This window comes from Hyperolius riggenbachi, chromosome 2 (assembly GCF_040937935.1).
Source record: "Hyperolius riggenbachi isolate aHypRig1 chromosome 2, aHypRig1.pri, whole genome shotgun sequence".
Classification (NCBI taxonomy): domain Eukaryota; kingdom Metazoa; phylum Chordata; class Amphibia; order Anura; family Hyperoliidae; genus Hyperolius; species Hyperolius riggenbachi.
Window position 1 is genome coordinate 174,099,140 of NC_090647.1, and position 14,996 is coordinate 174,114,135.

The 14,996-nt window shown below is 47.5% G+C and overlaps 1 protein-coding gene across 1 annotated transcript in view; it reads right to left on the bottom strand.

Moving 5' to 3' along the window:
* The window catches only part of LOC137544898 (piggyBac transposable element-derived protein 4-like), a 43,693-nt gene extending 29,983 nt beyond the window's left edge, over positions 1 to 13,710 (bottom strand). The window contains exon 1 of the mRNA XM_068265996.1: positions 12,462 to 13,710. Within this exon, the coding sequence (XP_068122097.1) occupies positions 12,462 to 13,710 (1,249 nt within the window). The remainder of the gene's footprint in view (positions 1 to 12,461) is intronic.
* Between the last annotated feature and the right edge of the window lie 1,286 nt (positions 13,711 to 14,996).

A 14,996-nucleotide genomic window follows, 5' to 3' on the forward strand; every position in this document is an offset into this window, starting at 1 on the left:
AAGTACAAACAACTAACTAATTACAATAATCAATCAGTTATCAGAAGGAAATAGAGTGTGTGTAGTGTGTGTACACAGACAGTGAGTGCACACACGCAGGAGCTAGTAGACTATGAACAGTGACTGAGTGTCCTAGACTCCTAGTACAGTAAGAGTAAGTAGTAACAGTAAGTACAACTAACTAATTACAATAATCAATATAGTTATCAGAAGGAAATAGAGTGTGTGTAGTGTGTGTACACAGACAGTGAGTGCACACACGCAGGAGCTAGTAGCCTATGAACAGTGACTGAGTGTCCTAGACTCCTAGTACAGTAAGAGTAAGTAGTAACAGTAAGTACAAACAACTAACTAATTACAATAATCAATCAGTTATCAGAAGGAAATAGAGTGTGTGTAGTGTGTGTACACAGACAGTGAGTGCACACACGCAGGAGCTAGTAGCCTATGAACAGTGACTGAGTGTCCTAGACTCCTAGTACAGTAAGAGTAAGTAGTAACAGTAAGTACAAACAACTAACTAATTACAATAATCAATCAGTTATCAGAAGGAAATAGAGTGTGTGTAGTGTGTGTACACAGACAGTGAGTGCACACACGCAGGAGCTAGTAGCCTATGAACAGTGACTGAGTGTCCTAGACTCCTAGTACAGTAAGTAGTAACAGTAAGTACAACTAACTAATTACAATAATCAATTACAATAATCAATCAGTTATCAGAAGGAAATAGAGTGTGTGTAGTGTGTACACAGAAAGTGAGTGCACACACGCAGGAGCTAGTAGCCTATGAACAGTGACTGAGTGTCCTAGACTCCTAGTACAGTAAGAGTAAGTAGTAACAGTAAGTACAAACAACTAACTAATTACAATAATCAATCAGTTATCAGAAGGAAATAGAGTGTGTGTAGTGTGTGTACACAGACAGTGAGTGCACACACGCAGGAGCTAGTAGACTATGAACAGTGACTGAGTGTCCTAGACTCCTAGTACAGTAAGAGTAAGTAGTAACAGTAAGTACAACTAACTAATTACAATAATCAATCAGTTATCAGAAGGAAATAGAGTGTGTGTAGTGTGTGTACACAGACAGTGAGTGCACACACGCAGAAGCTAGTAGCCTATGAACAGTGACTGAGTGTCCTAGACTCCTAGTACAGTAAGAGTAAGTAGTAACAGTAAGTACAAACAACCAACTAATTACAATAATCAATCAGTTATCAGAAGGAAGTAGAGTGTGTGTAGTGTGTGTACACAGACAGTGAGTGCACACACGCAGGAGCTAGTAGCCTATGAACAGTGACTGAGTGTCCTAGACTCCTAGTACAGTAAGAGTAAGTAGTAACAGTAAGTACAAACAACTAACTAATTACAATAATCAATCAGTTATCAGAAGGAAATAGAGTGTGTGTAGTGTGTACACAGACAGTGAGTGCACACACGCAGGAGCTAGTAGCCTATGAACAGTGACTGAGTGTCCTAGACTCCTAGTACAGTAAGTAGTAACAGTAAGTACAACTAACTAATTACAATAATCAATTACAATAATCAATCAGTTATCAGAAGGAAATAGAGTGTGTGTAGTGTGTACACAGAAAGTGAGTGCACACACGCAGGAGCAGCTAGTAGCCTATGAACAGTGACAGTGAGTGTCCTAGTACAGTTACAGTATATAACTACAATACTAATACAATCAGTAGTAAAGGACAGCAGAAATATATAGAATAGAGAGAAATAAACAGAGGACAGGAGGACAGCTGCCCACACAGGCAAGGCCCTGAGGCCTAAAGCTGTAAGCCTGCAGCAGCTGGCCTGTCTCTATGTAACACAAAAGCTACTAACTAAAATACAATGTCTAACTAACTAACAACAATATAGGTGTGTATAGGAGGTGTATGTGAGCAAAAACGCTAGGTAAATGACCACAATAGAGCTCTTGCTAAGCCAAAGCACAAAGGAGCAACTCTCTCTCTGTACAAGTCTCAGGCAAGCACGGAGAAACGTAACATGGCGGCCGCTATTTATAGGGTAGGGGCTGGCCAGGGTCCCCCTCTGTGATTGGCTGCCGTCAGAGGGCCTGGGAGCCCTCTGATTGGCTCTAAGGACATCAATCTGGGCTATGACGCTATTCGAGCTCGGTACCGAGCTCGAATAGCGCCGTTTGCTCGAATAGCTCGAATAGTGAATGGGCTATTCGAGTGTACGCGAATAGCCCATTCGAATAGCTACAGCTATTCGGAGCTCGAATACCGAGCTCGAATAGCTGGAAAAGAGCTCGAATATTCGAGCTACTCGAATATTCGAGCTCTGCTGAGCACCACTGGTATAAAGGACCTTGCTTGGGGGAGGGTGGGTCTTCCAGCAGTGATGTGTATTTCACCCAATCAGGTGTGCCTCCAGGTATTAGAGGTCTTGAAACATTTTTTCTAGCCAGTAGAATTTTTTAAAATTTTCAAAGTTCGCCTCCCCATTGAAGTCTATTGCTGTTCGCGAACTTTTTCGCGAACCGAACCTTTCGCGGAGGTTCGAGAACCGAAAATTGGAGGTTCGCGACATCTCTACTTACCAATCCAGAAAAGGTGCCAGGGGTGATAGGAATGTAATATTATAGTTATAAGGTTACTTAAAGGGTAGATAAGTTGAAATACAGTTGAAAATGATGGTGTCGATCAAACATCTAAATAATCGAAATAATCATTATTTTAGCTGAAAGAATATTGTGATTGTCAATGACAAGTATGGTTGCACAATGATATATTTAAAGTCTGTAATGCTATGAAAAAGAGTTAAATAGCCATTGCAAATGAATTATAGTGTTTCATAATTTATTCAGTCATTATTCACGTCATTATTGCTGAACTCCATATCCATCATTAAAATGATGATTACAGCAAAGTAAAATATGTTATTTATTCAATAATTAATAAATAAGATATTTTAATTTGTGTTGTTAACGCCTTTGAAATCTAATTTTGCCTTAGGTTGCTAGCTAATAGCTTTACATATTAATTGGTTTTGTATAGTTATTATCCATATAGACTCAATTTCCACCTAGATAAAGATCTACTGGGTAATTCCTATTATGAAGATGTTAGAATTGCCCAAGCTGTAGTTAACTTATAAATGCACAATTATCAAGTTCACCGACTTCCAAGGTTATTTCTAATACCCCCCCCCCCCCCCCCAAAAAAAAGGCAACTGTATTTTACATGTCAATTGTCTTAGCTGTCTAAGGTCTCTTTTCCACGGACAGTTGATAGGCAGTGAAATGCCTCGCAAACTCTCACAACTGATTGTTGCTGCCTGATAACTGCTCACTGCTGCCTGGTAACTGTTTGCTGAGCACACAGTTCAACTGCCCGTGGAAAAGAGGCCTAATAGTATATAAAGGAGGATGATTGTTGTATCTGACTGTGGTTTTTTTTTTTTTTGTTGTACATTCTCTCTTATTCCTTTTAGCAGGTTGCCTGTCCTTAAAGAGAATCTGTATTGTTAAAATCGCACAAAAGTAAACATACCAGTGCGCTAGGGGACATCTCCTATTACCCTCTGTCACAATTTCGCCGCTCCTCGCCGCATTAAAAGTGGTTAAAAACAGTTTTAAAAAGTTTGTTTATAAACAAACAAAATGGCCACCAAAACAGGAAGTAGGTTGATGTACAGTATGTTCACACATAGAAAATACATCCATACACAAGCAGGCTGTATACACCCTTCCTTTTGAATCTCAAGAGATCATTTGTGTGTTTCTTTTCCCCTGCAGCTATCTTCTACTGAAGTGTCAGGCTGTTTCTTCCTGCAGAGTGCAGACAGCTCTGCCTGTATGTAATTCCTCAGTATGTGAAAGCCCAGCCAGCTCAGAGGATGATTTATCCAGCTTGTAAAAGATAAGAGAGAAGAGAGAAGCTGCCCTAATCTAAATAATATACAGGCAGTGTGCAGAGAGGGGCCTGGAGGTGGGAGATGCATCACAGAACCACAACACTGAAGAACTTGGCAGCCTTCCAGACACAGGCTGACAAGTCTGACAAGAGAGAGATAAGTTGATTTATTACAGAGATGGTGATAGTAGAACGTGCTGCAGTAAGCCAGAACACATTAGAATAGCTTTTGGAACTTGTAGGATGATAAAAAACAGGATGCAATTTTTGTTACGGAGTCTCTTTAAGGTGATATGGACACAGTTTAAGCGATTTTTGCGTCACTGTATTAATGGGTGGCTTCAAATCGGGAAACATGAGACCAACACAAGAAACAAAGTTTATACATTGGTTCAAAATTGTAGAAGATGGTTTAAACAAGGACTCTAACTTCTTGTGCTGGTACGATGGGTTTTAAATGCCACAATTCTTTTAATTGTTCTATCTTTTCATTCATTCTTTGTGCCATATGCTGTGTAAGATGGAATTCACTGTCACTATTCATTTTATTTGCTTTCACGTGCTCGCTTTAAATGCCACAATTCTCTTTAGCTTAGAGTTAATGGTGCATGTAACCAGCCCAGTTACAATTTGAACTCGGAATTTACAATGTCTCCCCATTACCAGAGACTGCTTCATATCATGTTGATATTGATCTTATCAATTTAGCCAGGATGCCTGGGAAAGCCTCCTCAGTAACAGTTGAGGCATCTAATTACATCTATGTTTGCTAAAGAATATTTCTCCTCTGTATGTCAGTGTATATAAGCTGTGTTTTTCGGTTTTGGTCAGGAACCAGTCCGACGAAGGCTTTTTATAAGCCAAAAGCTCACTGTTTATCCATCTCTAAGTTAGCCAATAAATTGTATCATCATGATTTAAAACTACTTGCTTAACCACCCTGGCGTTCTATTTCCCCAGGATTTCCGTGCCCAAATTGGTACAATTAATTTTCATAACCTTTTTCCTGTAACTTACCAACATGAGTCAAGCAAGAGTTTAGTATACAATAGGAGTATAATAAAAGCGTCAAACACAAATTCTTGTCAAAAATAAAATAAAATTTATCAATGACAAACAGAAATAGCTTTAAATCAATGCAGTAATAAAAAATAAGTAATACAAATAAATAAATGCAGTAATATGCTAAAAATAAAGGCAGAAATAAATGGAGGCAGAAAAACAAATGCATGGTATATCTCAAAATACCTCCTTCGTATGATAGATTTTGAAACGAGGTATAGCACAAAGTGCAACGTCACAGTCCGGACAATAAGTGCTTGTCTCTTTGCGCACTTTTTTACCTTCGGGGCCTTTTTTGGCGCAGCACACCGCACACCTTTTTGTAGGGTGAAGCTTTTGTGCGGTCGGGGGCAAATATTCAAGAAAGTGGCGTCCAGTCAGTCTCTCCGGATTTACAACATATGAGGCTCTGCGCCCCACTCTACTGGACTCCGGTTAGTGTTGGGCGAACATCTAGATGTTCGGGTTCGGGCCGAACAGGCCGAACATGGCCGCGATGTTCGGGTGTTCGACCCGAACTCCGAACATAATGGAAGTCAATGGGGACCCGAACTTTTGTGGTTTGTAAAGCCTCCTTACATGCTACATACCCCAAATTTACAGGGTATGTGGGTACAAGAGGAAAAAAAAAATTAGCAAAAAGAGCTTATAGTTTTTGAGAAAATCGATTTTAAAGTTTCAAAGGGAAAACTGTCTTTTAAATGCGGGAAATGTCTGTTTTCTTTGCACAGGTAACATGTTTTTTGTCGGCATGCAGTCATAAATGTAATACATATAAGAGGTTCCAGGAAAAGGGACCGGTAACGCTAACCCAGCAGCAGCACACGTGATGGAACAGGAGGAGGCGCAGGAGGAGAAGGCCACGCTTTGTGAGACACAACAACCCCGGCCTTGCATGAGGGCAAGAAGCGTGCGGATAGCATGCTTTGTACCGCCATGCAGTCATAAATGTAATAAAGATAAGAGGTTCCATAAACAAGGACCGGCAACGCTAACCCAGCAGCAGCAGCAGCAGCAGACGTGATGGAACAGGAGGAGGCGCAGGAGGAGAAGGCCACACTTTGTGAGACACAACAACCCAGGCCTTGCATGAGGGCAAGAAGCGTGCGGATAGCATGCTTTGTACCGCCATGCAGTCATAAATGTAATAAAGATAAGTGGTTCAATAAACAGGGACCACGCGGCAACGCTAACCCAGCAGCAGCAGACGTGATGGAACAGGAGGAGGCGCAGAAGGAGAAGGCCACGCTTTGTGAGACACAACAACCCAGGCCTTGCATGAGGACAAAAAGCGTGCGGATATAGCAGCAATGCTTTTTGCCGCCATGCAGTCATAAATGTAATACAGATGAGAGGTTCAATAAACAGGGACCGGAAACGCTACACCATCCCAGATGTTCATTGGTCATGTTACTTGGTTGGGGTCCTGGAGTGTTGCGTAGTCATTTCCAATCCAGGATTGATTCATTTTAATTTGAGTCAGACGGTCTGCATTTTCTGTAGAGAGGCGGATACGCCGATCTGTGACGATGCCTCCGGCAGCACTGAAACAGCGTTCCGACATAACGCTGGCTGCCGGGCAAGCCAGCACCTCTATTGCGTACATTGCCAGTTCGTGCCAGGTGTCTAGCTTCGATACCCAATAGTTGAAGGGTGCAGATGGATTGTTCGACACAGCTACGTCATCTGACATGTAGTCCTTGACCATCTTCTCCAGGCGATCGGTGTTGGAGGTGGATCTGCATGCTTGCTGTTCAGTGGGCTGCTGCTGCATGGGTGTCAGAAAATTTTCCCACTCCAAGGACACTGCCGATACCGTTCCCTTTTGGGTACTAGCTGCGGCTTGCGTTGTTTGCTGCCCTCCTGGTCGTCCTGGGTTTGCGGAAGTCAGTCTGTCTGCGTACAACTGGCTAGAGGAGGGGGAGGATGTCAATCTCCTCTCTAAAGTCTCCACAAGGGCCTGCTGGTATTCTTCCATTTTGACCTGTCTGACTCTTTCTTCAAGCAGTTTTGGAACATTGTGTTTGTACCGTGGATCCAGAAGGGTATAAACCCAGTAATTGGTGTTGTCCAGAATGCGCACAATGCGTGGGTCACGTTCAATGCAGTCTAGCATGAATTGAGCCATGTGTGCCAGAGTCCTACCAGAATCCTCATCATCCTCTTGTGAGCGTTGTGATAGTTGTTGTGATGCATCATAGTCGTCACCTTCCTCCTGGTCTGCTTCTGCTGACCATTCGCGTTGAATTGTGGAAGTCCAACGTGCACCGCTCTGGCCCTCGTCAGTGGTGGCATGAAATTCCTGCTCCAACTCCAGCTGTTCCTCCTCCTCTTCTTCGTCATAGCTGCTGGGGCCAGCGTTCCCTGAGGCGGATGGCCTGATGTTGGTACCATCACGCTGATCGTTTTCTCCTTCAGATTCCCCCAGTTGCATCATGACAGCTGTTTCCTTGATTTTTAACATCGACCTCTTCAGTAAACACAGCAGTGGTATGGTAATGCTGACTGAAGAGTTGTCACTGCTCACAAGCAACGTGGATTGCTCAAAATTTTGGAGGACTTGGCAGAGGTCCAACATGTTGGCCCAATCGGATCCACAGAAGCTTGGCAGCTGTCCGGATGCGCCTCGGTACTGCGCCGTCATGTACTGGACCACTGCACTCTTCTGCTCACAAAAGCGTGCTAGCATGTGCAGCGTAGAATTCCAGCGCGTAGGGACATCACACAGCAAGCGATGGTGGGGGAGATTGAAGCGCTCCTGCATCTTGGCGAGTGCCCCCGAAGCAGTACTGGAATTTCTACAATGTTTGGCCACTCGACGCACCTTCAACAGAAGATCGGCCACGCCTGGGTATGTCCTCAGGAACCGCTGAACTACTAGGTTCATCACGTGCGCCAGGCAAGGGATGTGTGTCAGCTTAGCCAACCTTAAAGCGCGAATGAGATTACTCCCATTATCACACACAACCATGCCCGGTTTCAGGTCCAGCGGTGCCAGCCACAAATCCGTCTGTTCCTTTATTCCCCTCCAAATTTCCTCCCCTGTGTGCTGCTTATCCCCAAGGCAGATCAGCTTCAGCAACGCTTGCTGACGCATGCCAACAGCTGTGCTGCACTGCTTCCACGATCCTACTGCTGCTGGGTTAGCGTTTCCGAAAGAGGTACAGCTTTGAGATGCGTTGGAGGAGAAGGAGTCAGAGAGGTAGGTGCTGCTGTTGTTATCCAGTGGGAGGGACGGCGGTGCAGCTGTTTGCGGCGTGGGCAACACCCGCGCCGTAGCAGGTGAGGAATCGCTGCCAGGCTCCACAAGGTTCACCCAGTGCGCGGTAAGGGAGATGTATCGACCCTGGCCGAACGCACTCGTCCAGGTGTCAGTGGTGAGGTGAACCTTGCAGGCAACGGCATTCTTCAAGCTTCGGGTTATTTTGCTGACCACGTGCTCATGCAACTCAGGCACTGCAGAGCGCGCAAAGTGGTAGCGGCTTGGAACCACGTAACGTGGGATGGCCACTGACATCATGCCCTTGAAGCTGTTTGTCTCCACCACTCGATATGGCAGCATTTCGCAGGCCAGAAGCTTGGCTATGCTGGCTGTTACTGCCACGGCCCGGGGGTCATTTGCTGGCAATTTCCTCTTGCGCTCAAACATCTCCGACACAGACAACTGAACCGTAGCGCTGCACACGGAAGGGCTGTTGGTTGTTGTGTTTGATGAACACTGGGAGACCTCAAGAGCACTACTCCGGAAAGTGACAGTGTCAGCGTCGTCTGATGTTTGTGAATGTTGTGAACCACGCAATGGCTGGGCTACTGCTGCTGCTGAGGCGGGTCTGGTGGTGAGTCTGGTGAACCCAAGGGAGGCAGTGTTGCTGGTACCCTGTCCTGCCGCGTTTGCCCACAGAGTGGGATGTTTGGATAGCATGTGGCGGCTCATGCTGGTGGTGGAGAGGTTGTTAATACTTTTCCCCCTGCTCAGGCGAGTCTTGCACACCTTGCACATCGCCATGGTAACATCCTCAGTGCAGTCTTCAAAGAAAGCCCAGACTTTGGAGCACCTGCCTCCTTGCTGGCGATTTCTGTTTCCTCCTCTTTTGCCTCTCACTCTAACTTCCACGCTTGTGGTGCCTGAAATTGCGCGCCGCCTACCTTGTGGCACAAGGCGAACTCGTGCAGCAGTGGGTTCTTCAACAGACTCATCTGTGCTGCTGCTACGACGGCGATGTTCTTGTTCACAAATAAAATCTGGGTCTCTGTCCACATTGTCCATACCCTCCTCTTCCATCTCCTCAAACTCGTCATATGTCATTGTGGGGGGCCGCCGCCGTGGAGTAGAGCTCCCCAGAACAACCTCTGCGCAGCTCACTCCAACGTCGTCTTCCAGATCTTGTCGGCCGACCTCCTGCAATTGCAACCCCTCCTGCCCAACTTGCTCTGGGATTTGGGTTTCCGAGTCCTCCTCGGACTCGCCTTGTATTTCAGTGCGCGGTGCATTTCCCACAGTTAATGGTTGTGAATCCGGGCACAACATTTCTGGCTGTTCCTCCATTGACCTTTCATAGGTGGAAGTTTGTTGGGCTGGGAATAGCTCCTGCGAATACCCCATTGTGTCCTGAGGTAATTCATAGGACTGGTTATCTGGCAGTTGTGTGCGTGGTGTCGCTGCCGGTTGTGTCAGCTTTGTGCCCACTGGCTCCTTGTAACTGGCTGAGGACTCGGACCTCGTGCGTGATGTGCTGGTGCTGCTTAACCCACTGCTGGACGCTTGAGAGGTCATCCAAGTAATTATCTGGTCCTGTTCTTTTGGATTTGTGAGGGTTGTTGTCCTGGACAACATGGGCGGTATTGAGTGGGTTTTCTTGGGTGCTCCCCTGTGGCCTGTACGTGAACCGTCAGGGGAAACACCTCTTCCCTTGCCCCTTCCTCTTTCACCGGATTTCTTCCTCATTTCACTTATCCTTACAGTACACGCTGACTGGCAGCAGTACAGTGGCAGCACAGAAATGCTATACAGTACCACTATTCCCAGCAGCGACACAGAGCACAATGCTATACAGTGGCGGGTGAGCGGTGTACTACTGTTCCCAGGCCCAGCAGACACAGAGTGGAAGTAAACACAATGCTATATAGTCTGGCTGAGCGGTGTACACAGAGTGGCAGTACACACAATGCTATATAGTCTGGCTAAGCCGTGTACACAGAGTGTCAGAAAACACAATGCTATATATAGCGTGGCTGAGCGAGGTGCACAGTGGCAGTACACACAATGCTATATTAGTCAGGCTAAGCCGTGTACACAGAGTGTCAGAAAGCACAATGCTATATATAGCGTGGCTGAGCGAGGTGCACAGTGGCAGTACACACAATGCTATATAGTCAGGCTAAGCCGTGTACACAGAGTGTCAGAAAACACAATGCTATATATAGCGTGGCTGAGCGAGGTGCACAGTGGCAGTACACACAATGCTTTATAGTCAGGCTGAGCCGTGTACACAGAGTGTCAGTAAACAATGGTATATAGTCTGGCTGAGCGGTGTACACAGAGTGTCAGTAAACAACGGTATATAGTCTGGCTGAGCGGTGTACACAGAGTGGCAGTAAACACAATGCTATATATAGCGTGGCTGAGCGAGGTGCACAGTGGCAGTACACACAATGCTATATAGTCAGGCTAAGCCGTGTACACAGAGTGTCAGAAAACACAATGCTATATACAGCGTGGCTGAGCGAGGTGCACAGTGGCAGTACACACAATGCTATATATAGCGTGGCTGAGCGAGGTGCACAGTGGCAGTACACACAATGCTATATTAGTCAGGCTAAGCCGTGTACACAGAGTGTCAGAAAACACAATGCTATATATATAGCGTGGCTGAGCGAGGTGCACAGTGGCAGTAGACACAATGCTATATATATAGCGTGGCTGAGCGAGGTGCACAGTGGCAGTACACACAATGCTATATATAGCGTGGCTGAGCGAGGTGCACAGTGGCAGTACACACAATGCTATATATAGCGTGGCTGAGCGAGGTGCACAGTGGCAGTACACACAATGCTATATTAGTCAGGCTAAGCCGTGTACACAGAGTGTCAGAAAACACAATGCTATATATAGCGTGGCTGAGCGAGGTGCACAGTGGCAGTACACACAATGCTATATAGTCAGGCTAAGCCGTGTACACAGAGTGTCAGAAAACACAATGCTATATATAGCGTGGCTGAGCGAGGTGCACAGTGGCAGTACACACAATGCTATATACAGCGTGGCTGAGCGAGGTGCACAGTGGCAGTACACACAATGCTATATATAGCGTGGCTGAGCGAGGTGCACAGTGGCAGTACACACAATGCTATATTAGTCAGGCTAAGCCGTGTACACAGAGTGTCAGAAAACACAATGCTATATATATAGCGTGGCTGAGCGAGGTGCACAGTGGCAGTACACACAATGCTATATATAGCGTGGCTGAGCGAGGTGCACAGTGGCAGTACACACAATGCTATATATAGCGTGGCTGAGCGAGGTGCACAGTGGCAGTACACACAATGCTATATATAGCGTGGCTGAGCGAGGTGCACAGTGGCAGTACACACAATGCTATATTAGTCAGGCTAAGCCGTGTACACAGAGTGTCAGAAAACACAATGCTATATATATAGCGTGGCTGAGCGAGGTGCACAGTGGCAGTACACACAATGCTATATATAGCGTGGCTGAGCGAGGTGCACAGTGGCAGTACACACAATGCTATATATAGCGTGGCTGAGCGATGTGCACAGTGGCAGTACACACAATGCTATATTAGTCAGGCTAAGCCGTGTACACAGAGTGTCAGAAAACACAATGCTATATATATAGCGTGGCTGAGCGAGGTACACAGTGGCAGTAAACAATGCTATATATAGTGTGGCTGAGCGAGCGGTGTACTACTGTTCCCAGCAGCGACACACAATGACTGGGGGGGACCCTGGCTAGCGTGGCTGGAGAGCGAACTACCCTGCCTGCCTACCCAAAGCTAAACCCACAGACAAATGGCGGAGATATGACGTGGTTCGGGTATTTATTTACCCGAACCACGTGACCGTTCGGCCAATCAGAGCGCGTTCGGGCCCGAACCACGTGACCCGTTCGGCCAATCACAGCGCTAGCCGAACGTTCGGGGAACGTTCGGCCATGCGCTCTTAGTTCGGCCATGTGGCCGAACGGTTTGGCCGAACACCGTCAGGTGTTCGGCCGAACTCGAACATCACCCGAACAGGGTGATGTTCTGCAGAACCCGAACAGTGGCGAACACTGTTCGCCCAACACTAACTCCGGTGGGGGGTGCTTCAGGTAAATGTTTTTGCAAAACTGCCAAATGAAGTCATGGTGTGCAACAGGCCTTTCACTGTTTTGCTTGAACAGGACATAGGCATTCCACATGCACTGTTCCAGGAGGTGCCTAAAAATTTTTTTATAGTATTTTTTTTGCTGCTTCCGGACAGCCGGATAAAAGGTCATGGCAGCATCAGCCCTGTCCACACCTCCCATGGTGTGGTTGTAGTCCACTATAGCTTGTGGCTTGTCCACCTCCCTGCTACCTCTGGTGGTGGTGTGCACGGTAGCAGCGTTGTGCACGGAACTAACAACACAAACATCCCGCTTGTCCTTGCACCGCAGGGCCATCATTTTCCCCTTCTGCCAGGCAACAATTTCTACCTTTTTCAAACGCCTGGCAGAAAAGGCCGGTGGAAGTTGGTGCCGGTTGGGTCTCATTGTGCCGTATGAATCAGTCTTGTGCTGGATCAGGTAGTCACAAAGTTCAGGGGAAGTATAAAAGTTGTCCGTCGTAAGACAGTACCCCTGACCCAGCAACGGCTCGATGAGAGTGAGCACGGATGAGGTAGCCAACCCATACTCACTGAACTGGGGACCAAACTTCGTGCCTTTGCTCGTGTACACGATAGAGTTCCAGATGTACCCGGACTTGGCCTCACAAAGCATGAAGGACTTGAGCCCAAAGCGGGCCCTTTTTGATGCGATAAACTGCACCCAGCTGAGTCTCCCCTTGAAGGTCATGAGACTTTCGTCGACGGTGACGTCTCGATCTGGTGTGTAGGCATCCCGGAAATTGCCTACCATCATCTGGTAGATGTCCCAGATCTTCTTTAGCTTGGGTGCAGGAGGGGTGGCCTCATCAAAGTCCTCTTTGTTCGCGAAGTGCAAGAACTTCATGATGAGGCTGAAGCGGTACTCCGGCATCACACAACCAAAGAACGGAGTGGCAATCATCCAGTTGGTGGACCAGTACCACTTCTGCAGCGGCTTACCGACCAGTCCCTGGAGGAAGATGAGGCCCAGGAACAACCAGATGTCATCCCTGGTGACCGGTTCCCACCGCCTGCTCCTGGACAACCTGCTGAGAGGAGCACCCTGCTGCTGCACTGCGTAGCGGTTGGTCTCCTCTACAATCCGCTGGATGACATCCTCGGTCAGGAAGAGCTCCAGGTAGGCCAGCGGGTTGTGGTCGCAGTTGCGCTTCTGCCCATGTACCCCAGTGAAAGGGAACCTGGGTGGCGGAGCTTGGTCCAGGCTCTCCAGCTCACACCATGTGCGCACAACGACTGGCTCCTCGATGTCGCTGTCACTTGTGGCGTCGGTCTCTGATGACAGATCCCCTGGAACGCCACTGTCGGTAGATTCCTCCGCCACAGACTCGACATCACTGCCGCTATCCTCAAGGACGTCCATCAGCTCCTGGTCACATAGACGCCTCCGGGAGGATGAAGCCATGACTCCAAACAAGATACGGGGTCAGCGGCCAAAAAAAAAAAAAAAATCACACAGAAATCACAACGTCTTTAGAAAGACTAGCAAAACTGCAACACTGTATGAAGCAAACGCAGGAAAATCACTCAAAGCACAGCAATCACCAAAAGTAGCTGACAAGCAGACTAGTAATGGGACACCAGTGACTCTGAAAGAGGAAGAATCAGTAACAGCCCACCCTTTTTATTCTGTGATCAGGTGTATTTACTAAACAACTTTGAATGAGTGTATCATGATTGGTGTTACTTTGTAATTGTGTAATGAGTCACTTTATGGTGTAATTCATGCGCCGGCAAGCAGAGGATGCATGATACACATCACAGAAGGAAGCTGGGCATCGCCATCTTGGAAATCCGGAAATCCTCCGCACAGAGAGATACAGGGAGCCCGGGAGGGGAGACCACACAGCCCGCAGAGCCAGCACAGACAGCGGGAAGCAGCGGACGTGCCGCCGATCACAGCGGTAAGCCCCTGCTCCTGCATGACGAGCTCAACTCGTCATTACCACTATTTGTATCGGCGGTATGGACGAGCTCAGCTCGTCCATACCGCCAAGCTGGTTAAGGTGAATTAACATGCTACTTCTGGTCCCTGTAGCTTTGTGAGACCTCTTTTCCACGGACTGTTGAACTGTGTGCTCAGCAAGCAGTTCCCAAACTGCAGTGAGCAGTTATCAGGCAGCAGTGAGCAGTTACCAGGTAGTAGCAAGCAGCCACTGGCGTAGGGATCACTATAGCAACCATAGCGTTGCTATAGGGCCCGGGGCCCTTAACCACAACAGGGGGCCCGACTGTCTTGCTGGCTGCTGCCTATTCTTGTTTTTTTGCCTTTTTTTTCTTAATCTATGGGACCACAGCTGGCCAGTTTTGGCAGACTGAAATCCACCACCTCAGGGGCCCCCCGCTGCGCTCATTGCAGAGAGGCTGGCAGGTGGAATGGGACTATTTTTCCATCCGCCACCTCTCTGCATATTCATTTCCCGACACTTAATTTATAGTTCCGGCCGGCCTCGGCTGGAACTCAGGAGGAGAGCAGCGCTGGTTGTGCCCCACCCCCGTGGGTGACTCCACCCCCTCCCGCTCATGGCTCTGCCTCTCGCGCACAGTGCTGGGCATGGCCCCGCCCCTTGCTCGTAGCTCCACCCCCTGCTCGCCTGTCTGGGTCTGTTACAACGCCAAGAAGAGGGAGCAATGTCCATGGGGCACACTGACAGGATGTGAGAGGGATTCTGCAGGGGGACTCTCTAACCA